Source organism: Anomaloglossus baeobatrachus, chromosome 4 (genome assembly GCF_048569485.1).
Source record: "Anomaloglossus baeobatrachus isolate aAnoBae1 chromosome 4, aAnoBae1.hap1, whole genome shotgun sequence".
In the NCBI taxonomy this organism is placed as follows: domain Eukaryota; kingdom Metazoa; phylum Chordata; class Amphibia; order Anura; family Aromobatidae; genus Anomaloglossus; species Anomaloglossus baeobatrachus.
Genome location: NC_134356.1, coordinates 430,726,199 through 430,750,402, shown reverse-complemented (window position 1 = coordinate 430,750,402; position 24,204 = coordinate 430,726,199). Strand labels below are relative to the sequence as shown.

At 43.4% G+C, this 24,204-nt stretch overlaps 1 protein-coding gene across 3 annotated transcripts in view; it reads left to right on the top strand.

Annotated features, from left to right (window-relative positions):
* LOC142303756 (hematopoietic lineage cell-specific protein-like) overlaps nucleotides 1-24,204 on the top strand; it is an 88,850-nt gene that overhangs the window by 8,391 nt on the left and 56,255 nt on the right. For all 3 annotated transcript variants that reach the window (XM_075345447.1, XM_075345449.1, XM_075345448.1), the window contains exons 2-5: nucleotides 7,035-7,118; nucleotides 13,512-13,585; nucleotides 16,230-16,359; nucleotides 18,921-19,031. In XM_075345447.1, the coding sequence (XP_075201562.1) occupies nucleotides 7,035-7,118; nucleotides 13,512-13,585; nucleotides 16,230-16,359; nucleotides 18,921-19,031 (399 nt within the window). The remainder of the gene's footprint in view (nucleotides 1-7,034; nucleotides 7,119-13,511; nucleotides 13,586-16,229; nucleotides 16,360-18,920; nucleotides 19,032-24,204) is intronic.

Below are 24,204 nucleotides of genomic sequence, written 5' to 3'. Positions count from 1 at the left end.
AATGTGCCCAATTAGACATTTTCCCTCCCCAATGTCATGTGACTCATTAGTGTTACAAGGTCTCAGGTGTGAATGGGGAGCTGGTGTGTTTCATTTTGTGTTATCGCTCACACACTTTCTCATATTGGTCTCTGGAATTCAACGTGCCACCTCATGACAAAGAATTCTCTGAGGATCTGAATAAAGAATTGTTGCTCTACATAAAGATGGCCTAGGCTATAAGAAGATTCAAAAAACACCCTGAAATTGAGCTGCAGCACAGTGGTCAAGTCCATCAGAGATTTTACCACAGATTCCACGCAGAACAGGCCTGGTCATGGTCAAAGAAGTTGAATGCACATGCTCATCGTCCTATCCAGAGGTTGGTTTTTAAAAATAGACAGATGAGTGCTCTAGCATTGCTGCAGAGATTAGAGGTGTAGGGGTTCAGCCTGTCAGTGCTTAGACCATATGCTGCACACAGCTTCAAATTGGTCTAAAGATGCACAAGAAAGACCGCAAATAGTTTACTGAAGATAAGCAGACTACGGACATGGATGACTAGAACCATGTCCTGTGGTTTTATGAGACCAAGATAAACTTATTTGGCTCATATGGCGTCAAGCGTCTGTGGCGGCAACCAGGTGAGGAGTACAAAGACAAGTGTGTCTTGCCTACAGTCAAGCATGGTGGTGGTAGTGTCATGCTTTGGGGTTGATGAGTGCTGCCGGCTATGGTGAGCTACAGTTTATTGAAAGAAACATAAATGCCAATATGTACTGTGACATACTGAAGCAAAGCATGATCCCTGCCTTTCATATTCCAACATGATAATGACACCAAACACACCTCAAAAATGACCAATGCCTTATTAAAGAAACTGATGTAGGAGTGGAAGAGGATTCCAGTAGCAACCTGTGAAGCTCTAATGTACTCAATGCCCAAGAGAGTTAAGGTAGTGCTTAAAAATAATGGTGGCAACATAACGTATTGTCATTTTAGGTACAATTTGGCCATTTTTACTTAGGGGTGTTGACTCGCCCCAGGGCTATGGTTTACTCAGTCCTGGGCAGTGTATTGCAGGGATGTGTCACTGGGTGGTCGTTGTCCAGTTCCTTGACCCTGGGGGTCACTTGAAAGAGGTTATATACAGGGGAATATTTAATAAAGTTTTTATTGTGATGCCACTTGCGGGTTGCGGTTATGGAGATGGAACCGCCGCTGGACAGTCTCGCACCGCTTGGGCTGATGGTAATGGTAGCCTGGATTTTAGGCCCTCCGCAAGTATGGCCGGGGCCCCAGGGGGTAGGTGATGGAGTTAGGCGCGGAAAGAAGGTAGGACCACACAACGGATTGCAGTGTAACTGGGCTATTTACTCACACCAGTTTGATGGCTGGTACCTGGAGGAAGGCTGGTCCTCACCGCTGGTTCCCTTAGTCCCAGTGCCGGTTTGGTGACCTGGTGGCTTCTTTGTTTCTTTCCCCTCCACCCTTCTCTAGTTGGCGGGCAGTTTGAACCCTGTAGGGTCGGTTTTCCATTCCGGTCCCTGGTTCTCCCGTCACTGCTGGTGCCCCCAAACTTTACAGTCAGTGAGGTCTGGATGGTCCCCTCACTGTGCAGATTTTATCAGGTCTGCCTGGAGCATTTGCCTGACCTAGGGCTCTGTACCCTGTCAGTGCTATGGTCTCGAGAGTACTCCACTGTACTCCTTCGGCAACCACATGCCTGCGCCTGACAGGTCACTGTCACACACTCCCCGTCAGTACAGGTACGTCCCTCTCCTCTCACTTCCACTTACTGACTCTCTGAGCCCTCGTCCCTGGTTGTCGTCTAGTGGACTGGATCGGCTCCACCCCTGGGTGGCCATCTATTGGGTCCAACTCTAGTCTGTCACCAGTCCTTGGGAAAGGGAAAAACAGGGATTATATATGTGTTTTGGTGTTATAAACACTCGTCTTCCAGGTTCCTGGGGGTAGGCCCTGCATCTTTAACAGGATAGAGTACCTTGTAGCTCCTGATGGCTTCAGGGGCACTACAGTGTACTAACTTTTAAAAACAAAAAAGTGAGCCGGAGTATGAGATGGTATACATGGAGCTTGCCACGAGCGTTACATGTGCCCCGCTGGAGACATCAATAGTCTTAGTATAATAGTGCAATATACTGTACAGTATATGCTATGTAGTATTGTATAAGGTGTAATGCAGTGGGTGATATAGCAATGTTAATGTAAGGTATAGTGAATAAGAGGGATGAAGTTATGTGAGCTGTGATGCTAAATCTGTCCACAAGAGGTCGTTTGTTTCCTACAGATATAGTTAGTTTTCCTGTGTTTAGGCAAGATAGGATTAGGCATTACAAGCCATGGAGTAGAGGAGAGGATGGTTAAATTATACAGGATGAAACAGTTCTTGTTTAGAGTTCAGTGAAGTGCAGTGTGGAATGTGGGAAAAACAACTAATACTGTGTTTCCCCAAAAATAAGACCTACCCCGAAAATAAGCCCTAACATGAGTTTTTAGCAAGGCTTAAATATAAGACCTACCCCGAAATGGTTACAAGAAAAAAAAAAGGGGGCGATTCAGCTCACCATTCCAAGTCAAGTTACAAGAAAAAAAAAAGTGGGGATTCAGCTCACCCATTCCAAGATGCTATGAGTTAGAGCTCCTAGGAGCTAGAAACGAGTAAGACATGTGGTTCTAAGCATGATTTTAAATATATAGAATAAAGGTTATTTCTTATGAAATGAAGAAGTCTGACGTGTATTAAAAAGTCAATTTGGATGGTGCTAGACAACCCTATTGAATTCTCCCGAAAATAAGCCCTAGTCGCGGTTCAATAATGAAGTGTCCATGCAGCTAAAATAGTTGAAGAATACTGCAGGACACTTCATTATAGAAAACAGACACTCCCAAAGGAAAGAAGACAGAAGAGAGAAGTTTGACGCCCTGACCTATCAGGTTGTCACAGGGTATTGTGCAATCTGCCTTTCTGTGCAATATCCACCTCCTCCTTGGTACGGGTCCCTAACCAATGGTGTTGCCAAAACCAGCTAATCAAAATCCTAGGTACACTCTGCACCACACCCACCAGACACACCAGTGGACGGCCTGAGTGGAATAGGGTTGCCCACTTGGGGGGTTGATTAAGGGGAGGTCAGGAGTGTCAGTCAGTTGGAGTCAGAGAGAGAGAGAGTAGTGTTGGAGGTGAAAGTGAGAGGAGGTCAGGAGCTGGGCTCCTTGGAACTACTAGGTAGCAGACGTTGGTCTGGGCCTGGTAGGAGCTGGACCCCTGGTCGCAGGGGATCATGACAAGGGGCACGGCATTGTCGTGGAGGACAGCCGGCGGCCTTGTACCATCACCAGGCAGGGACCAGGGCATGACGGGGTACATGGAACCCAGACCAGGGAGTAGCTTCAGGCAACCTGGCAATTTACCCGACGAGACCGGAGCCTTCAAGATACGCTCTCCACCCACTCCAAAATCGGGGTACTAGCGAAACGAGAGGGATATGACTTTCCACAAATACGGTCCAAGAAATCCCAAGCGTGAACCCTTCGAGCAAGCTCTCTCAGTTAGCCATACTGGGGAGCGGGACCCAACTAGTTTCAAGCTACAGGGACCAACTAGAAGGAAAAAAGGTGCCAAGGGAAAGGTCACAGATCAACAGGCAACACCAACAGAAACGGGACCCAAACGTGCTTCCCCCCAGCGGCAGTGGTGTCCAGAACTTTGGTTTACTAAAGTTGTCGGTGTCAGCGTTATTGGACTGAGTGAGTACGCAAGTGACCCTTTCCTCCCCAACGGCACCTCCCTGACCCCATCACCGAGTCCCGGGGCATTCTCCCCTACCCGTGGAGGGGTTAAACACCTGGCTACGCACACCTTCGCCACCGGGTACTCCCAGCCGCAGAAGTGGTACTCTACCTTACCACACACCACGGGTGGCGTCACGAATTCTCAATACACCACCCCCTGTAAATACCCCCCTTCATTCGAGTGGCCGTGAGACCCCTGGGTCCGGACGCCCCTCGAGCCACCGCGGATCCGGATCCGAGGGGCTCGGCTATTGACACGGGGGCAGTACAGAAGACCCCATGATCATACCAGACGCTGAGCGGGAGTAGTGGAATGCATTTACGTCCTGCGGTGGAACGCACACTCATACACAGATCACACACATACATGAGATCGCATACACACACAAGCGAACATCAGATTACACACACACTCACCACATGCAGCGATATTGATTGCTTCTGGCCAGCATACAGTAAGGACTAGGGACGTTGCACAGTGGAATGTCAGGAGGACCTGCAGGTGGAATGCATCATAGAGACAAGGGAGCAGAGAGTCCCCTGCTGGCTGGAAGCAAGTGGTATCACAAGATGTAGTGGGTGTGCGTACGCGCGATTGTATGTGCAATCTCATGAGTGTGTATGAGTGTGTGTGTGATCTGATGTGTGAGTTTTGGCCTGAAGGAGGGAAGGACAGTGTGCAGCATACCTGCTGGCAGCGCACGCCGAGGATTGCAGAAGTACCTGGGAGCCACGCAGATGACCGGGGCCTCATAAGTATGATGATTCTGGGAAGGGGGATCTTCAATATTTTTTTTGGGGTGGGGGTAAACTTTCCCACAACCATGTTTCCCCGAGAATAAGCCCTCCTCCGAAAATAAACCATAGCGCTTTTTGGGGGGCAAAAACATATATAAGACAGTGTCTTATTTTTGTGGAAACATGGTAGGAACAGAAGAGTGTGGGGAATTGTTGGAGCACAAGGGCGCATAAACTCAAAGAAACCTTAATGGGGACAGAAATTGATGAGAGACGCAAGTGAGTGCAACCTGTATGAGAGCAGTCTTCGACAAGAGTGACTCTAGCATTGACCGGTTTTAAAGGGGACCATGTAAGAGAAAGGATCTGTCTAGCTGGAAACATGGGAAGAGGGTATCAGCTCAAGGATCGGCCTTCATAAGGACTCAGTCAATTGTTTGGGTGTGGGAGCCATAGCGTTACACATTGACACGTGTGGTTCCGCACAAAGAAGAAGGAGGTGCCACTTATTTGTTCCTTCTGCTCACTGTACACAAGTAAAATGCTGTTGTCAGGAACCGTTAAGAGTGAGTCTCTATTTGATATAGAAGATAAAGTAAAATGTGCTGCCTGCTGCCCTATGTACCTAAGTTGTCTGCCAAGTAAAGTGTTTCTTGTTTATAACTCATCTCATCTCCTTATCCTGAAGATAAAGGGGCTTAACGAGGCACAGAACCACCTTTGTCCAAAGGCGAAGGTGTTGACAGTAATTACCTCATAACACCCACACACACAGCAACCCCTTATTTCTGTATTGTGCAGGGGCAAAGGAACCAAGTCCCTCATTCATGGCTACCACCCTGTGCACGTTTACACAGTCTGCTTATCTTCAGTAAACTGTTTTGAGATTTCTTGTGCATCATCTTTAGGCTTCCTCCTGGGACCACTGCCATGCAGACCATTTTGATGCAGTGTGCTGCATATGGTCTGGGCAGTGACAGGCAGACGCCCCACCCCTTTAACCTCTGCAGCAATGCACTCATATGTCTATTTTGAAAGACAATCTGGATATAATGCTGAGAACGTGTACCGAGCTTCTTTGGTCGATCATAGTGAGGCTTGATCTGAATGGTGAGGCTTGATCTGTGTTGTTAAACTGCTGTATGGTCTTGGCCATCATGCTGAAAGTCATTTTCAAAGTGATGGCAATCTTCTTGCAGCCTAGGCCATCTGTATGTAGAGCAATTCTTTTTTTTTCAGATCCTCATAGAATTATTTTTTATGAGGTGCTAAGTTGAACGTCCAGTGACTAGTATGAGAGAGTGTGAGCGATAACACCAAATTTAACAAAGATGTGTATGTATCAGCTTTGTACGATATTAAAATAAATGAAAAATGGAATTAAAAATAATTACTGTAATGTGAATGTGTTCAATGTATATTATAACCCATGATACAAAAGTACGAGGCTGATTGTGCAGACCAAATAAATGGCAATCATAAAACAGGGGCACTTTTTCATGCTAGAACAAATCGGTTTTCTATAGTGATGAATGCCATGCTATTTAAGGAGATATGCTGAGAACTTCCCCTTACAGCCTGCATTGCTGCATTGTGTATTTGCTGAAGTTGCCACACTTTTTTATTGTCATTGAGACAGCACTTTTACTTTGTACAAAAGGTCAGAGCAAAGTTAGGGCATACCAGTAGCCAAATTTGTTTTGCGGAGCATCCCTAATTTTTAGAGTAAGAACTATAGTGAACAAATGAACATTGTATAGCTACATTAAAGACTGTCAACAGCTAATACATATTGTACAGAAAATAAAATTAGGCTATGTGCGCACGTTGCGTAATTGCATGCATTTACGCTGTGATCTGCACTGCAGCGTAACTGCATGCGTCCTGCGTTCCTCGCACAATTTATGAAGATTATGCAGCAGACGTGCCCACGTGGCGTAATAGAGCGCAGCGCTTCGGCTGCTGCCTGAAGTGCGCTTTCTAAGAAGTGACATGTCACTTCTTTCCTGCACTCTGCATGCATCCCCCGCTCTGTCTATGGGAGTGGCTGCAGTCAGAGCGCATGGAATCGGCTTTTTTTTTTTTTCACTACGGGCTCTTTCTGCAGTGATTTGAAGCGCACGTGTGCTGTTCAAATCGCTGCAGAAATTTCTGCAGGGCCAGTATGCAACGTGCGCACATAGCCTCATATTGTAAAAAATAACTATTTCCAAATCTGAAACAGGGAATATTAGGCTGTGTTCACACAGGGTGTTTTTGGTGGGGTTTTTTGCTTCTTTCATTGGTTTTATGCAAATACATGCTAATAAAAAGCAGCTTTTTACAGTAGCAGCAACACCTATGAGATTCCAGAAATCTCATACACACAATGCTGCCTTCTTGGGGTTTTTGAGAGAAGTAGCGTTATGTATGCCAATATCACAGTGTCCAATGTTTACCAATAAGAAGTATATGTATTCGGGTGTTTTCATTCACCTCTGGACTCCATTTATATACTATAGATGTGGAAAGCAGCTGTGGGACACAACGTAGCAGTGACAGATGTTTCAGGGGGTGACGACTGGGAAACTGATCCAGATTTTGTGGTGAGTCTACAACTTTTTATTTAACTTATTTATAAAGCACCATCATATTCCATAGTGCTTTACAGACATCATCACTATCCCCATTGGGGCTCACAATCTAAATTTCCTATTAGTATGTCTATAGAGTGTGGGAGGAACCCAAAGTACTCTGAGGAAAACCACATAACCATGAGAAGAACATATAAATTCCTTGGAGATATTGTCCTTGGTGAGATTTGCGCCCAGGACTCCAGCGCTGCAGTGCTATATTACCTATCTCTGCGCCACCATGGTGCTCTACTCAGACTAACTTGTAAGGCAACCAATTATTTGCAATATTAAAATTAATTATAATTATTAATGTTAGTAATGTATTGTAATAATAAAAGGAAATATGAGGCAAATGTAAAAGAGTGACATATTATACTGAAAATTATATAGTGGAATACATGATATTTAAAAAGTATATCATGCAGCATCATTTTTTTGTACTAGCCTACTGTAAAGAAAGGCGCAGCAGGCCATGCTTTCCAATGTAGTTAGAACACCAATGTTTTGCCATTAGTTGTGTCCATAGGGGCCTATGTATACATTTAGGTGTAACTCTCTGATCATATGAAGTGATGGCTGAGGGATCACCACGGTGCTGAGTTTGATTACGGCACAAGACGAGGTTGCAGAAATAAGGGTGTTTTATTTACAAGCAGGAGTAAAGCATATGTGTGAACAAACAGGGGTATGCAATGGTGGCAACAGTAATGGTTTTAACAACTGCAATTCCTAGCTGGCGCGTACCACCATAGTTCCCCCAACTATCACAAACACCAGTAAAACAACAACACAGGCAGACAAAATATATGTTTAACTGCACTACACTACAGCCTACCTGGCCTCCACTACTGGTGCGCATGGAAACCGCGTCCTGGTTACTGTGGTCTACACTACGCCCTAGTAGTGCGCACACCAGTAAAGACTCACAGCACCGTAAAGTCCACTCCCGGGGGTTGTGTTGTGATGCTCGTCGGTGTGCATTTCTCCTTGCAGGGTAGGGGGAGCTCCTCTTCTCCATGGACCTGGGGTCTCCTTACTGCTGTCGGTGACGTCTTCGCTCTACGGATTGGCTTCTCCGGCCTCTGGAGCTTCTCAGTCCAGTTCTCGATTAACGAAGGCCAGGGGTTCTCTCATAGTCCGGCTCTTAATATCTCTGGCAGTGCACCTCTTCCCATACCATCGTGCTCGGGCAAGAAACTCAGGAAGCATTCCTTTTCTCACACTCCCAGGCGACCCAACTTCTTCAGTTCCCGCCTAAACTTCTCTGCCACTCTTTCTCCCTTAGTTAGTTTAAAAACCCACAGTTCAGAAAGGGAGACGCTGGCTGAACCAGCCAGTCCATAACACACGGGAAACAGTGGAACACTGTCTCTTAAAGGCAAAGTACTTTCAACCATTTGTAGGGGTGATACCATTGCACCTACACAAAGCAACAAACTGGATGTTGTTTCAAGAGAACATTAAAAAATAACATACAGTACATTTGGATGTTAAAAAAAAATATTGTTACTTAAAATATTAAATTATGTGAAACTGCTCCTTGACCTGGTTGATTAATCTGCTAGGTCTAAAATATATAAAGTGAGACTACAAGTTCTAAGTGGTCTGTATTTCTGTTCTTAAAAGGAATCTGTCTCATTATAGAGTAACATAATATAGGCAAAGAGACTCTGAATCCAACAATGTATCACTTAGGTTACTGGCTGCAGCTGTTCTGACACAATCAGAGCTTTTAGATTTAGCAAAGCAGCAGAGCTGAGAAAGCTGTCCAGCCCACACCAGGCTCTTTATCAGGGGTGTACATTGAAATCATGTGGCATATAGCAGAATTTCTAAATTTCCCCCTCACGCCCCAAAAATAGATAATAATATTTGGCTGGGTCACAGAAAAGCATAATTCACAACTTTGCAGCCCTTACAAGGTAGTTTTCTTCCTATTGAAACCCCTAGATTCCCCCTTTCATTACATCAATAAAGTATGATGGCAACAAAAGTGCCCCACAAACACTATATGATATCCCATAGTAAGTTCCTCCACAGTACCCCCCACACGAACAGTATGATGATCATACTGTACCACCTTTCAGTTACCCTGGCAATGAATGGTGAGACGAATACAGTAAGATCCCCAACTGTGACCCCACACAGCCCTCCATGCAGTTTAATGGGCCCTGCTATCTCTCCAAATAATACAGTCATATGTAAAAGTTTGGGCACCCCTATTAATGTTAACCTTTTTTCTTTATAACAATTTGGGTTTTAGCAACAGCTATTTCTGTTTCATGTATCTAATAAATGATGGACTCAGTAATATTTCTGAATTGAAATGAGGTTATTGTACTAACAGAAAATGTGCAATCCGCATTTAAACTAAATTTGACATGTGCATAAGTATGGGCACCCTTATCAATTTCTTGTTTTGAACACTCCTAACTACTTTTTACTGACTTACTGAAGCACTAAATTGGTTTTGTAACCTCATTGAGCTTTGAACTTCATAGGCAGGTGTATCCAATCATGAGAAAAGGTATTTATGGTGGCCACTTGCAAGTTGTTCTCCTATTTGAATCTCCTATGAAGAGTGGCATCATAGGCTCCTCAAAACAACTCTCAAATAATCTGAAAGCAAAGATTATTCAACATAGTTGTTCAGGGGAAGGATACAAAAAGTTGTCTCAGAGATTTAAACTGTCAGTTTCCACTGTGAGGAACATAGTAAGGAAATGGAAGAACACAGCTACAGTTCTTGTTAAGCCCAGAAGTGGCAGGCCAAGAAAAATATCAGAAAGGCAGACAAGAAGAATGGTAAGAACAGTCAAGGACAATCCACAGACTACCTCCAAAGACCTGCAGCTTCATCTTGCTGCAGATGGTGTCAATGTGCATCGGTCAACAATACAGCGCACGTTGCACAAGGAGAAGCTGTATGGGAGAGTGATGCGAAAGAAGCCGTTTCTGCAAGCACGCCACAAACAGAGTCGCCTGAGGTATGCAAAAGCACATTTGGACAAGCCAGTTACATTTTGGAAGACGGTCATGTGGACTGATGAAACAAAGATTGAGTTGTTTGGTCATACAAAAAGGCGTTATGCATGGAGGCAAAAAAACACGGCCTTCCAAGAAAAGCACTTGCTACCCACAGTAAAATTTGGTGGAAGTTCCATCATGCTTTGGGACTGTGTGGCCAATGCCAGCACCGGGAATCTTGTTAAAGTTGAGGGTCACATGGATTCAACTCAGTATCAGCAGATTCTTGACAATAATGTGCAAGAATCAGTGATTAAGTTGAAGTTACGCAGTGGAAGGATATTTCAGCAAGACAATGATCCAAAACACCGCTCCAAATCTACTCAGGCATTCATGCAGAGGAACAATTACAATGTACTGGAATGGCCATCCCAGTCCCCAGACCTGAATATCATTGAAAATCTGTGGGATGATTTGAAGCGTGCTGTCCATGCTCGGCGACCATCAAACTTAACTGAACTGGATTTGTTTTGTAAACAGGAATGGTCAAAAATACCTTCATCCAGGATCCAGGAACTCATTAAAAGCTACAGAAAGCGACTAGAGGCTGTTATTTTTGCAAAAGGAGGATCTATAAAATATTAATGTCACTTTTATGTTGAGGTGCCCATAGTTATGCACCTGTCAAATTTAGTTTAATTGCAGATTGCACATTTGCTGTTAGTACAATAAACCTCATTTCAATCCAGAAATATTACTCAGTCCATCATTTATTAGATATATGAAACTGAAATAGCTGTTGCAAAAACCCAAATTGTTATAAAGAAAAAAGGTTAACATTAATAGGGGTGCCCAAACTTTTTCATATGACTGTATAATGGCACCCCACACAGCCTAACACACAGTATGATAGACCCTGCACAAACCTTCACACTGTAAAATTGCTTGCATACAGTATAGTGGCCCTCAAATAACTCCAGATAAAGTTTAAAGGCTCCCTGATAGCCCTCCAAATATTACAATGGCCCCACAAAGCCTTCCATATAGTATAATAGGCCTCACTTAGTCCTCCATATAATAATGGGCCCCACAAAGTCCTCCATAACGTCTAATGCATCCCATAATCCTCCATGTATTATAATGCACCCAAAAGTCCTCCATATATAATAATGCATGCCCCATAGTCCACCATATGGTATAATACACACCCCATAGTTCTCCATATAGTATAATACACTCCCAATAGTCCTCCATATAGCATAATACACTTCCCATAGTCTTTCATATATTATAATGCAATTCCAATAGTTATCCATATATTATAATTCATTCCCCATAGTCCTCAATATAGTAAATGCACCATCCATAGTCTTTCATATCATATAATGCACCCCATAGTCCTCCATATTGTATAATGCAGTCCCAATATTCCTCCATATATTATAATACACTTCCCATAGTCTTCCATATATTATAATACACTCCCCATAGTCCTCCATATATTACAATGCATCTCCCATAGTCCTTCATATAGTATAATGCACCCCATAGTCATTCATACACGTTAATGCACCCCATTGTCCTCCATGTTTTATAATGCAAACCGCAGTCCTCCATATATAATAAAGCACTCCCGTATTGCTCCAAACAATATAATATAGCCCCATATTGCTCCAAACAATATAATGCAGCCCCATAGTCCTTCATATAGTATAATGCACTCCATATTTCTCCACATAGTATTATGCAGCCCCCATATTTCTCCATATAGTATTATGCTCCCCTTATATTCTCCATATAGTATTTTAAAGCCCCATAGTCCTCCAGATAGTATTATGCACACCCATATAGTATTATGCATCCCCATATTCCTCCATATAGCATTATGCAGCCCCATAGTCCTCCATATGGTATTATGCAGCACCCATATTTCTGTATATGATATAATGCAGCCCCCATATTCCTTCATATAGTATTATGCAGCCCCCATTGTCCTTCATATAGTATTATGCAGCAACAATATAGTATTATGAAGCCCCCATATTACTCCATATAGTATTCTCCAGCCCCCATATAGTATAATGCAGCTCCCAAATTACTCCATATAGTATTCTGCAGCCCCCATAGTCCTCCATACAGTATAATGCAGCCCCTATATAGTATTGTGCAGCCCTGATATGACTACATATAGTATAATGCAGTCACCATATAGTTTTATACACCTCATAGTCCTCTGTCACCATGTACTCACTGATTAAATACATAAATAAATACTCACCTCTCCTCTTTCCCCCGCTGCTCCAGTCTCCGTGCAAGCATCTTGAGCTTTGCACATCTCAGCACAGCACCACTGTGCTGAGACATCTGAAGGCAGACATAGCGAAGGATGAGAGCGGAAGCGCGTCGCTCCCTTTCTCATCAGTACTTTCAACTGTATCAGGATCTGCAATGTCGATACAATTGAAAGTGAAATGCTCGGTGGGGAACCTGCGGGCGTAGGGCAGTGCTGACGCTGGCATCAGGCCCTCCTGACTCACGGGCCTCATTGCAGCCACGTAGTCTGCCACGATTCGCAGTACTCCACTGCTTTCTATAGAGATTGTATACTGACAGTAAGGTCAATCACTGGAGGAAGTGTACCGGACTACCTTGCTCGAGGTAATATCGTTCACTGATGATAGAAATTACTAGATGATACAGCCTTTTGTTACAGAAAACAACAGCACACACCCTGATAAGAGAGGCATAGTTGATTTTTGTTTTTTAGCCCCTACAACATCTTGTCCTCAGATTACATAGCAAAAACCTGTTGACAGATTCCCTTTAACTTAACACCATGCTGAGTCACTAAATTCAGCGACTAAGCAAGTAAAAATGTGTAGGCTTAGTTTTCAATGTATCAATGAAGTTTATGGTTTAAAGCAATAGAAATTCTGTCTGTCTGAAAAATAGTTGTAAAAATATTGACCGTTATTGATTTAACTGTAATATAACGTAGTAAAACAACATATGTTTATGGACTCAATTAGAGAGGTAGATCCTAAAAAGCCATAGGTGAGGGTGAGCAGCTTGGGCCAAAGGTGATGATGCAGTGAGAATGGACTTGCCAGACAGTTTGTGGATCAGTGAGGACCAGGACAGAAGGGTATGTAGGACGGCAGATGGGCAAACACAGTACCAGATATAGTAGAGCCAGATGATTTGATTGCAAAAGAGTAGTAGAGATGTTTAGAGTAACAGATATATTGCGACAGTGAGGAGGTTACGCAAAGGAACAGTACATGTATGCGCCATCAGGTATCTGTGTAACTAGTAGAAGTGTGGTTTTGTAATCTTCTATTTTCCTTTGTGAAGTTGATAATATTTGTGATTTTCCACAAAATTCTTCCTCCTCAGAATGATATAACAGAAGAAGAGCAGCGATGGGGGGCAAAAACCATACAAGGATCTGGACGTCCCCAGCATATAGAGTAAGTCATTATATCTACTCATAATAAGATGTGAATCTTATACATCTCTCATGGAAAAATGTAATTTTAGATTATGAGTCTATGTACCAGTCGAGGCTCAAGTTTCACTACTTTAAATTGGCTTACTTCTGTATTACTCCTTTTTCAGTGCCTACTCTCTCTGATAGTATTAAAATGATGTAGTTAATAATCCTTTGGATGTAATACAATAAAACATAGCTTTATGTTCCAGCCTTCCAGGAATAGAAGCTTCTACTACATCCCACTAAGGAAGAGAGTCTACTAGCTATGGAGTCTTTTATTTGTATTTTAAATTATTTAAAAAACATTGTCTGGTAATTGTTATTCCATTAAAGAAGAACTCCCATTAAAATTTGTAATAGGTTAAACCTGTGTGAATGTATATGTAGTTTATTAATATGCTCACCATTCATGGCCTTCTCCGGTGTACATAGTCTCTCCAGTCCTCTTCTGAGTCACATGTGACGCGCCCACGGGGTCGGAGGTTACCCGTCACCGGGCCGCGGTTCTTTTCCTGGGTCGTCGTAGTGGCCTTGCCCAGTTCTGTGATACTGGAGGTGTCAATAAAGATGGGGATGGGGATGATGGGAGTAATTGTTCATAACGCCACCTGTGGTGTGCGGCTACTATGGGAGCCGCCGCTGCGGAGGGTCTCTCTCTTCTGAGGCGGATGGTAACGCAGCTCGGGTGTTGCAGCTCTCAACAGGTAGAGCTCGGCCCCAGGGAGGATGATAGAAGTTGTAGTCGCCTATGGCAAAGGGGCGCGATGTTGGAAGCGCCGGCAGTAACGGGACGACACAGAGGGTGCAGTTCAAGGTCTTTACACACTGGAATTACACTGTTGTTGGAGCACTGAGCTACGCTGTGATGGGCCTCAGCTAATCCCGAATACTTCGGAGGTCGTGGCCGGTGTTTCCTTCTGTGCGTCTCCTTTCGACGGTTTCCCTCCACCCCCAGCTCCTGGGCCATGGAACGGGTGCCTTCTGCACTACACGTAAACCCTGGGATCCCTCTTCTTTCCTAAGAACCCAGGTCGAGCCTCCAGCTCCAGACCACGGGTCCAGAACTGTCCGTGTCTCTGCTATTCTCCTTCTAAGTGCCACCTGGCACTTGCTGTGCCCGGAAGAGACTGACTAATGTGTGAGATAGTTCCTAACTACCCCTGTTAGTGCCCCGCCACCCGGGTTCCTGGACTAGGGGGCAAGAGGTCCCATAACACGTGATGGCCACCCCAGCACCTACCCTAGCCCGGTCCCAGTGGAAGAGCTCCCGTGTTATGTGTTGGTTGGTGTGTTGTTGGTGGTTTACTGGTGATGACCTACTCTGTATCCGAGATGAATACTGCACCTTGGGTGAGGTGCAGTACTCTGTGGCGCCTGAAGCCGCAGGGGCGCCACACATGACTAAAGGTCCAGCTCTCCAGATCACACTGTGCTCTATGTGTTATCCCGAAGTCAATTTTACAGTGTAAGTCTATGGAGTGTCAGAACTTGTCTCCATGCGCTTACGTTGTAATAGCGACTGCAAGTTCCCACAGAAACCCCAGCGTGAGCCAAAAGTCGGAATAGTTGTTACATAACTCATAAGAGGACCAGAGCGGCACTGGAAACTGGGGAAGATGGTGATCGGTGAGTATATTAATGCAACTATACTACTATACAAATTCATTCAATCTGGCTTAGCCCATAACATAGTTTGGGGAATTGTTTCTTGAAGGTAAATACTCAATACCAGACAGTATTATACACTCAATTGGCATAAGGACTTGGATTTGTGAGTGAAATACACTCCTTCTATGCCATTGGAACTCCAAATTAATAAGATTTGTTTTACAAGTGCTTGGGAAATCAATGCAGCACAGCCTAGTATGGTGTACTGAAAGTTTCTGCTTTATTACATCATGTGACCAGTTTATATAGTATCCCAAACAAAGAAATAACTTGTCAGAAGTATGCACCAATAAGAGCTGCAGGGCTGTGTGCAGAAATGTGACTTTCCTGCCCATCAGTGTTAGCTGAGCCCTATGACATCATTCAGTTATAAGACAAGATGGTTTCTATAAGAACAAAATGGCTTTTATTTTCTCACAGATTCTCGCAAGAATCATAGGAGGACTCTCTCAAAATGTTTATTTGCCTATAGGAGTTGAGCAAAGGTTACAGAAAAATGAACCCTTCTCATGTGACCAACAGAATGCAGTTTCCAGGTAGCTGAGTGCTGTCCAGGAAATTAAAGGCAGATGAAATCAGGTTGAAACAGTTGAAATGAAAAAAGTTTAAGACTGTGTATAGTTACACCAGAAACGATACAACACTCAGTCACGTTTTCATTTTGAGCCGGCAGTGTAGTGAAATGGCACTAGCAACATTCTTTCCTGTGGTAGAGCTCATTTTATGTTTTCCTCCTATAGAGTATTGTCAATAACAAAGCCTTTATCCAACAAAAAAAAATCGAACACCGCAACATTGCCTATTTAATCAGAACTGCGTGCAGAAATTAATCATACTGTATGTTGAGCAAAACAATAGCCCAATGTGTTTGTAAATGACTCACCAAAGCTCATAAACAATTAGATTCAGTACTGTATAAAATATCCTTACCTTTTGTTTTTCCCCCAAAAAAGCATAAAGGAACTAAGAAGCAATGTTTCTAAAGAACATGAGCAGTTGAAAAAGAAAGAATTTCAGCAAGGTCCCAAAGCTTCTTATGGATATGGTGGACAATTTGGAACAGAGAAAGATAGGATGGACAAGGTAATGCCATTTATATAATATGCTCTCACTATTTGTTAAATTCAGAAATACTGCATTTATTATTATTGTGCACATACGGTATATATTATTTCTAGTGATGAGCGAACCCGTAGATATTCGACTTCACCAAATCAGCGCATCCTAAAAAAAAATTGGATTCGGCAGCCAAACTTGACGCCAAACAACCAATTCCATACGAGTCCATACAAGTCAATGGGGGCGAGAAGTTCTGGGCTGTAAAATGGTCATAGTAAGCGCTAGGGGGCTGCAAATGGAAGTTAAAGGGTTGTTAAAGCAGGATAGTTATACATACCGAGGATCCCACTGCCGTCATACTCTCTTCCAGGCCCACTAATTAAGGTTCATTAATATTCACTACTTCCCACGCCCACTTTCTGTGCCAGTGTCTGTGAGTGGGTGCAGAGTGCTGTACACGCCCCCCACTCTGTGTCCACATCTGTGATTGGTTGCAGTCAGATTGCTCTATAGTAGTGTAAAAAGAAATAAATACATAATTGAAAAAAATGATGCTGGCTCTTGCCATATTTTGATAGCCAGCACAGGTAAAACAACAGCTACAGGCTGCAGCCCCTACCTGTGAGCTTTACCGTGGCTGGATTTCAAATTGGAGGGGATCCTATGGTTTGGGGGTTTTTTTTAATTATTTCAATAAATAATTAAAAAAAGCTTAGAAACCCCCTCATTTTTTATAACCAGCCACAATAAAGCTGACAAGTGGGGGCTGGTATTATCAGGATGGGAGGAGCTACTGATATTGCCTCCCCCCAGCCTAAAACTACTAGCTCACAACTGAACAGAATTGGCAGATCACAATCCTGGTGCTTTACCCTGCTTATACTGATTGTCCTTGTGCAGTGGCAATCTGGGTAATATAAGGCTGGGATTTGTCAAAAAATGACAGCTGTCATCAAGGTCTTGATTAGTAATGGGAGGCATCTATGAGATACCCCCATTACTAATCCTGTAAGTGAAAAGAAATAAAACACAAACACCGAAAAAATCCTTTTTACTAAAATTTCTAACAATCTACTAACAGCTAATTCTAATGGTTACTACTCCCTGGTGATTTTCTTGGATCTCAATACTAAATTCAAGATTGTGGATGACTAGTTGCTCCTCCACTATCCTCCACACTTTCAGGCTTAAAGACACCTTTCTCTCTTGGTTCTCCTCCCACCTCTTTGGCAACTCTTTCACTATATCTTTTGCTGGCTCATCTTCCTCTCCTCTTCCCCTCTATGTTCCTCATGGTTCAGACGTAGGCACCTCCACTTCTCTCTATACACTGCCCCTATTGGGCAAACCATCAGTAGATTTGGTTTTCAGTACCATCTCTATGCCGATGACACTCAATTAAACACATCATCTGCTGACATCACCCCTGCATTACTACAAAATTCCAGTGATTGTCTGTCTGCTGTTTCTAACATCATGTCCTCCCTCTATCTAAAACTAAATCTATGAAAAAGTAAACCTCATAATTCCGCTGTCTATTAGCTTTGCTAAATCCAATATTGCCCTTTCTGCGTGTGGTTCTACTACTTCACCCCAACAGCATGCCCTCTATCTTGGGACTATATTTGAATCAAATCTCTCCACATTTCCGCACCGCCCTACATCTCTTTCCTCATCTCTGTCTATCACCAAACCTGTGCCCTTTGTTCCGCTAATGACCTAAGACTGACATCCTCAATAATCCAAACATCCCACTGCCATCTTCCAGACTTCTCAGGAGCTGAGCCAATTCTCTGGAATGCACTATCCAAGAAAATTTGATTAATTCCTAATACCCACAGTTTTAAGCATGCCTAAAAGCACATTTCTTTAGAATGGCCTATCACCTCACCTATCTAACTATTCCTGTTTTGCCCGTACAGAATTTTCTTCCAAATCTCGTCTCTTCTATCATCTATTTACACCCTCCATACTCTCTATGCATATAATAGCACTCTGTTTAAGTACTTGTACACATACTGGCTGGTGACTGCTTCATACAGCATTATTTCAATACCCTATTTATTATATTGTTGGCTCTACCACCCAATACAAGCACTTTTTACCATCTACCTTTTGTGCCGCCCCTATTTCCTCATATATTGGAGCTTGCGAACAGGAATCTCACTCCTCTTGGTATCTGTTGAATTGTGTTACTCTGTAATGTCTCATATAGTCTGTACATGTCCCCTCTGAATTGTAAAGTACTGCGCATTATTATTATTACACAGTGTGTCAGCACACTAGATTGAATGAATACATGAGCTGCTTTATTGCTGTAAACGTTAAAAACATAAGAAACTTAGTGTTTTTTGGTGACCGTGCCAAAAGCCATCCAACCTCGTCAGGATGTATCGGTTTATTTGGAAGGACCCTAATCATTAAATGTGCTACCTCTCATGGAGTTTCTGGATTCAATAATTGCAGTGTATGTATATATCTGTATATTGGCCACATAGTGATGGCGACAAGCTTCCCATCTTTTATAAGGCTGATTGATCACAGTTGCTGCAGACTTACTTACCTCTTAATCTTTAATATTTCAGAGTGCACTGGGGCATGAGTACAAAGCAGACGTGGGAAAGCATTCCTCACAGACGGATGCAGCTAAAGGCTTTGGAGGGAAATACGGTGTACAGAAGGAGAGATGTGATAAGGTAAGTAGACATATAGTGAATATTATACGGATATATAGGGTGTAAATCTTTAATATATCAACTACAAAACTGCCATAGATACAAGATAAAGTTTGATATTTGCTAGTCATAGTGACTTTTATGTGGCTTTAAAGAGAATCTGTCAGCAAGTTTTTGCTATGTAGTCTGAAGACAGCATGCTGCAAAGGTTAACATACAGATTACAGTCAGGTGTCTCTTATCACAAAGTGTGTTTTTTGTTTTCCTGTAATGTTAGTTTAAGCTTCAGTAGCTTTACCATTAGTGGACTGAGGTGCTCCTGAGCTCAGGTCTGACTCTGCCCTCTTCTGTGATTAGCAGCTTCTGTCTATAGAAATGTATGCTGAGAGCCTGGTGTGGGCGGGGGCAGCTTGTTAAGCTCTGCTATATGCTAAAACTAAAATCTTTGATTTTGTCAAAATGGCTGCAGCCAGTGATCTAAGTCATACATCGTTAGATTCAGAATCTCCATGCCTACAGCTGCTCTCAGATGAGGTAGCAAAAACCTGCTGACAGGTTCCCTATAATAATTTCCATAATATAAAGCAACAAAAGTCTATTTTGGCTTTATGTAGGTATCATAAACATACTTGGGTGGATTTACTAAATCAATTTCTTTATTAGAAAGTGTAAACTTGCAAATGTAACAAGGAGAGTAATATTAACATGTAACTATATATTAGGATAAAAAATAAACCTACCAAGGCCTATAAGAGATTCAGGAATGGTTTAAAGTAATTCAACCAGTGTTCCCAGAACTGGCTGAATCACATAGTAACATATTGTGGCTACCAGTGGCTGCAAAATCGTCCAACAAGTGCCAAAAGGTGTTTGTGAAAACAGAACATGATAAATGGATTCATCTCACCCATTTTCAGGAATAGATCTGTGATGTCCAGGGTCATGTATTGTATCTAGAATGGCAATACAGATCTATTATAGATTATTATATATTATTTTTACAGATGTTTTATACAGTGCATAAACGTCCCTATTATACCCCATATGTTTGTACCCATGCTTACAAGGGCAGTACCCAAGTGTAGGACTGCCACTTATTTTATTCAGTACTATAAATAATGGACATCTCAATCTATTCATGGAAATTGAGTGAGATCAAACCATTTATTATTATTATTATGCAGTGTTTTTCACAAACACCTTTTTGCACATTGTTGTACTGATCTTGCTACAACTGGTAGCCACAGTTTCTTACAATGTGAATTGGTCACTTCTCAGGACACTGGTTGAATTGCTTTTAACAATTTCTGTATCTCTTAATAGGACTTGTAAACTTTATTTTTTCCTAATATACCTATGTGCAATATACAGTACAGACCAAAAGTTTGGACACACCTTCTCATCTCTAGAACAACTATTAAGAGGAGACTTTGTGCAGCAGGCCTTCATGGTAAAAGAGCTGCTAGGAAACCACTGCTAAGGACAGGCAACAAGCAGAAGAGACTTTTTTGGGCTAAAGGACACAAGGAATGGACATTAGACCAGTGGAAATCTGTGCTTTGGTCTGATGAGTCATCTTTGGATCCAACCACCGTGTCTTTGTAGAAAAGGTGAACGGATGGACTCTACATGCCTGGTTCCCACCGTGAAGCATGGAGGAGGAGGTGTGATGGTGTGGGGGTGCTTTGCTGGTGACACTGTTGGGGATTTATTCAAAATTGAAGGCATACTAAACCAGCATGGCTACCACAGCATCTTGCAGCGGCATGCTATTCCATCCGGTTTGCGTTTAGTTGGACCATCATTTATTTTTCAACAGGACAATGACCCCAAACACACCTCCAGGCTGTGTAAGGGCTATTTGACTAAGAAGGAGAGTGATGGGATGCTATCCAGATGACCTGGCCTCCACAGTCACCAGACCTGAACCCAATCGAGATGGTTTGGGGTGAGCTGGACCGCAGAGTGAAGGCAAAAGGGCCAACAAGTGCTAAGCATTTCTGGGAACTCCTTCAAGACTGTTCAAAAACCATTTCCGGTGACTACCTCTTGAAGCTCATCAAGTGGATGCCAAGCGTGTGCAAAGTAGTAATGAAAGCAAAAGGTGGCTACTTTGAAGAACCTAGAATATAAGACATATATTCAGTTGTTTCACACTTTAAGTATTCATTCCACATGTTTTAATTCATAGTTTTGATGCCTTCAATGTGAATCTACAATTTTTAGAGTCATGAAAATAAAGAAAACTCTTTGAATGAGAAGGTGTGTCCAAACTTTTGGTCTGTACTGTATATTAAACACAACTTGTATATTATTACACTTCTCTCCTTGCTACATACACAATACAGTATGTTTTATAAGAGGATTGTGTCATTCCCCATTACCTATAGAGTGTCAGTACATTTCTTGGCTGTTTTGACAATATAAATTTAGACAACACAGTCTTGAAATGAATCAGTTACAAAGTGATTCATGCTGTTTAATAAGTTTGTTAAATCTTGAAACTATTCTAAGTTTACACCTGTTAGTGCACTTACTTTAAACCAAGAATTTGCAGCACAATATTGGCATGCAGTTTCATATCATAAATAAAGATGAGCGAACCCTCCCAGCCACCCGGTTTATGGGCCCCAGTGAGCTGTATGGGCTTTCCCCACCTCAGGAGCTGCGTGTGCGGGCCCCCAGGAGCCGTGTGTGTTGGTGCAGGCTCAGCTCTGCTACATCTGCCCTGTGCTTGGTGCGGGCACAGCTCTGCTACATCTGCCCTGTACTTGGTGCGGGCACAGCTCTGCTACATCTGCCCTGTGCTTGGTGTGGGCTCAGCTCTGCTACATCTGCCCTGTGTCTGGTGCGGGCTCAGCTCTGCTACATCTGCCCTGTGTCTGGTGCGGGCTCAGCTCTGCTACATCTGCCCTGTGTCTGGTGCGGGCTCAGCTCTACTACATCTGCCCTGTGTCTGGTGCGGGCACAGCTCTGCTACATCTGCCATGTGTCTGGTGCGGGCTCAGCTCTGCTACATCTGCCCTGTGTCTGGTGCGGGCTCAGCTCTGCTACATCTGCCCTGTGTATGGTGCGGGCTCAGCTCTGCTACATCTGCCCTGTGTCTGGTGCGGGCTCAGCTCTGCTACATCTGCCCTGTGTCTGGTGCGGGCTCAGCTCTAGCTCTGCTACATCTGCCCTGTGTCTGGTGCGGGCTCAGCTCTGCTACATCTGCCCTGTGTCTGGTGCGGGCTCAGCTCTGCTACATCTGCCCTGTGTCTGGTGCGGGCTCAGCTCTGCTACATCTGCCCTGTGTCTGGTGCGGGCTCGGCTACATCTGCCCTGTGTCTGGTGCGGGCTCAGCTCCTCTACATCTGCCCTGTGCTTGGTGCGGGCTCAGCTCCTCTACATCTTCCCTGTGCTTGGTGCAGGCTCAACACCTCTACATCTGCCCTGTGCTTGGTGCAGGCTCAGCTCTGCTACATCTGCCCTGTGCTTGGTGCAGCCTCAGCTCTGCAGCAGCCGTGTGTGCGGGCCCCAAAAAGCCGCGTGTGTGTCTATATGTGCAGCAGAGTTGTGTGTGTGTGTGTATGTATGTATGCAGTAGTGCTGTGTGTGTCTGTCTGTATGTAGCAGAGTTGTGTCTGTATGCATGTATGCAGCAGCTACAGAGTTGTGTGTGTCTGTATGCATGCATGTATGCAGCAGCTACAGAGTTGTGTGTGTCTGTATGTATGCATGTATGCAGCAGCTACAGAGTTGTGTGTGTCTGTATGTATGCATGTATGCAGCAGATACAGAGTTGTCTGTATGTATGCAGCAGCTACAGAGTTGTGTGTGCCTGTATGTATGCATGTATGCAGCAGCTACAGAGTTGTGTGTGTCTGTATGTATGCATGTATGCAGCAGCTACAGAGTTGTCTGTATGTATGCAGCAGCTACAGAGTTGTGTGTGCCTGTATGTATATATATGTATGTATGCTGCAGAGTTTTGTGTCTGTATGTATGCTGCAGAGTTTTGTGTCTGTATGTATGCTGCAGAGTTTTGTGTCTGTCTGTATGCAGTAGAGCTGTGTGTCTGTATGTATGCTGCAGAGTTTTGTGTCTGTCTGTATGCAGTAGAGCTGTGTGTCTGTATAAATGCAGTAGAGCTGTGTGTGTCTGTCTGTATGCAGCAGAGCTGTGTGTGTCTGTGTGCAGCAGAGCTGTGTGTGTCTGTATGTATGCAGCAGAGTTTTGTGTGTCTGTATGCAGCACAGTTGTGTGTGTCTGTATGTATGCAGCAGAGCTGTGTGTGTGTGTGTGTGTATAATAGGCCTACATGTGTGTGTATAATAGGCCTACATGTGTGTAAAAAGGTGAAAGTCTAGGACTAATAGCAGCAGTCTACAATTAGATCTTTGATTGTAGTTCCATGAAAAATAAATATTTTGATGGTTTTCCAAATTTTTGAAAATTTCTGGATTATCAACAGCCAACGGAGGGGGGTGGCGAATTTGATGACCGCCCCGGGCGGCAAAAGCAGTAGCTAAGCCACTGGCGAACCGGTTGAAGTTCAGGTTCGCAGGGTTCAGCCGGACTTTAGATAAAGTTCAGTTCAGGACCCGGGCTTCACCTGAACTTAATCCCGGAGCCTGAACCCAATTTGAAGTCAATGATTAAGTAGTTCAGTTTGTCGCCCACATACAGCCAGCCACAAACAGGGCATTTCCAAGGGAGAGTGGGTTTAAGGTTTTATTTTAGACGCACTACATCCGATAACATAGTCTTTACCCCCATTAAGAGCCCTTCAGAGACTGCAAGCAGCTTCCACTGAGCCGAGCACCGAGCGTACCTGAGCACCCCGATGCTCGTCCTAGTGGTTAGCATTTGTACAGCACCCGAACTCCAAACTCAGACACTGAGTTTTTTAAAAGTCCTTGTTCAGTACAAACCCTTTACAGTTTGGGTTGTCTTATCTTTAATCATAAACCACTCCCTTTGTGTACAGATGATCAAATTAATCCACAGAAAATCAACTTCGAGAATAACAATAATTCTTTTTATATAGAACCCACATATTTTACAGGAGTTTACAATTGAGCAGGACATGTTCAGACAAGAAAACATTGAAAGTAACATAGTTACAGGAGGGCCCTGCTCACAAATTTCCGATCTAAAATGAAATGGTGGGGCACAATTACCAGTAGTAGGGATTTTCATATAAAGCTTCACA